A 1842-nucleotide genomic window follows, 5' to 3' on the forward strand; every position below is an offset into this window, starting at 1 on the left:
CACACGAATTATTAAGGCCGTGAAATATTCTGGGCGTCGGAAAACCCTTTTCAAGCTTTCGATTTTTTTTGGGATTTTTAATGATCTAGTTGTAAAACGTGAACCGATTCGTAATTTTGAGAGCATTTACGATTTTTGAAGACCTTGGGGAATAACTAAAAGGATTTTATCATTCAGTTTCAAGTCAATTGTGTAATTTGTTGGGTAGAGATGGAAGAGCTAGCTAAACACGGCACAATGTTGCCGGAGGACATGATGGGATTGACAGATGAACAGATTGTGGAATTGAAGCTCAAAGATGAATGGGGGGAAAAATGTGTTCCCATGGGTGGATGGACATTCAATAAAGATGAAATTGGTAAGTCAATTTGTCAGTTAAAATCGTTTAAGGTTTTATCCCTGTGATTATACTATTTAAGGGCGCAGAAATGGTCGTCAACCTAATGAGAAAATGAGCGAAGTTCTAAAGAAAGCAGTAGAAGACACCCGTGCTATGATTTCTAAGGTTTTTATTAATTATTCAACGATTATTTAACAAAAACTGTAGTGCAAATTAGTCCTTCGAAACGATTGATTATTCATTCCAGAAATTGGTGCAGCAGGAGAAGTTCGTGACTCTGGCTATCGTCCAAGAAGCTCTCAACATCCTCCGAGGAGCGACAATGATCGTGTACCCCATGGGATTACCCCCTCACGAAGTCATTCGTCGAGAGTTTACAAATACTGAAGACTTAACAGGAACGCAGGCATCTCTAGAGGTAAAAACCAAAAAAATTGTAATCTACCGGTTTACGGATACATGATTACTCTATGAGCCTAAAAAAATCGTAATTTGGACTGCACCAATCAGAAGACGGGAAAAAATAAGAAAAGAAAAATGTGTTGATGTGAGAAAATTTCCATCACATTTCCTTCTGCCGCTAGATCATAGACATCCAGTTGGCGGAGCTCTGGTTCTCTGGCAAGCAGATGCTACCAGGTAAAAAGATAAAAGACTTCTTGGGCCCAAATGAGAAGACAAAGATCATTGTTAAGCTCCAGAAAAGGGGATCAGGCCCTCCAGGTCGGGAGCCTTTGATGTCGGAAGATGATCAGAAGCAGCTGATGCTCAGGGCTTATCGACGCGAACAGGAGTTGAAGGTAAGGGGAATCCCCGTCGCTCATTATCGGTTAGTAAAATAGGCAACTGCAATACTCGATGTCAGTGGAGTCGATATTAATTATAACATTGCACTATCGGTCTGTAGGAACTCGTAAAGGAGCGTAACTCGAAATTGCTATTCACTGAAATTCAAAAATTCGAAATTTTTTAAAAAAGTATCAGGGGAACATGAAAATCGAGCTGGTATTCACTGAAATTCGAAAATTCGAAATTTTTGAAGAAGTATCAGGAGAGCATGACAACGGAGGAGGTATTCACTGAAATTCGAAAATTCGAAATTTTTGAGAAAGTATCAGGGGAGCATGACAACGGAGGAGGTATTCACTGAAATTCGAAAATTCGAAATTTTTTAGAAAGTATCAGGAGAGCATGACAACGGAGGAGGTATTCATTGAAATTCGAAAATTCGAAATTTTTGAAAAAGTATCAGGGGAGCCTGACAACGGAGGAGGTATTCACTGAAATTCGAAAATTCGAAATTTTTGAAAAAGTATCAGGGGAACATGAAAGTCGAGCTGGTATTCACTGGAATTGAAAAATTCGAAATTTTTGAAAAAGTATCAGGGGAGCATGTCGCGTCCTCTCTCTCTTGGGGTGAGCTGAGCCTCTCCTTTAGTCAATCCTCTTCGGGCTCTATTGATTCACCCCGTGGAAAAGTAGTCCAGCTCTATCGATTTTTT

The 1842-nt window shown here is 39.7% G+C and overlaps 1 protein-coding gene across 1 annotated transcript; it reads left to right on the forward strand.

Moving 5' to 3' along the window:
- Window positions 1-210: 210 nt before the first annotated feature.
- On the forward strand, window positions 211-1182 carry LOC105270565 (UPF0769 protein C21orf59 homolog). Its single transcript, XM_011311594.1, has 4 exons — window positions 211-358; window positions 420-505; window positions 588-758; window positions 925-1182. Exons 1-4 carry the CDS (start codon window positions 211-213, stop codon window positions 1180-1182), a joined length of 663 nt encoding a protein of 220 aa, XP_011309896.1.
- Window positions 1183-1842: the final 660 nt, after the last annotated feature.

The sequence above is a fragment of the Fopius arisanus genome, unplaced genomic scaffold, assembly GCF_000806365.1.
Source record: "Fopius arisanus strain USDA-PBARC FA_bdor unplaced genomic scaffold, ASM80636v1 scaffold00090, whole genome shotgun sequence".
In the NCBI taxonomy this organism is placed as follows: Eukaryota; Metazoa; Arthropoda; class Insecta; order Hymenoptera; family Braconidae; genus Fopius; species Fopius arisanus.

What these genes read in the sequence shown, in the direction of transcription:
- LOC105270565 (XM_011311594.1), top strand. Translation starts at nt 211, where the DNA reads ATGGAAGAGCTAGCTAAACACGGCACAATGTTGCCGGAGGACATGATG. An exon ending in ATTCAATAAAGATGAAATTG is followed by an intron (nt 359 to 419) that starts GTAAGTCAATTT and finishes ATACTATTTAAG; the next exon opens with GGCGCAGAAATGGTCGTCAA. An exon ending in CCCGTGCTATGATTTCTAAG is followed by an intron (nt 506 to 587) that starts GTTTTTATTAAT and finishes TATTCATTCCAG; the next exon opens with AAATTGGTGCAGCAGGAGAA.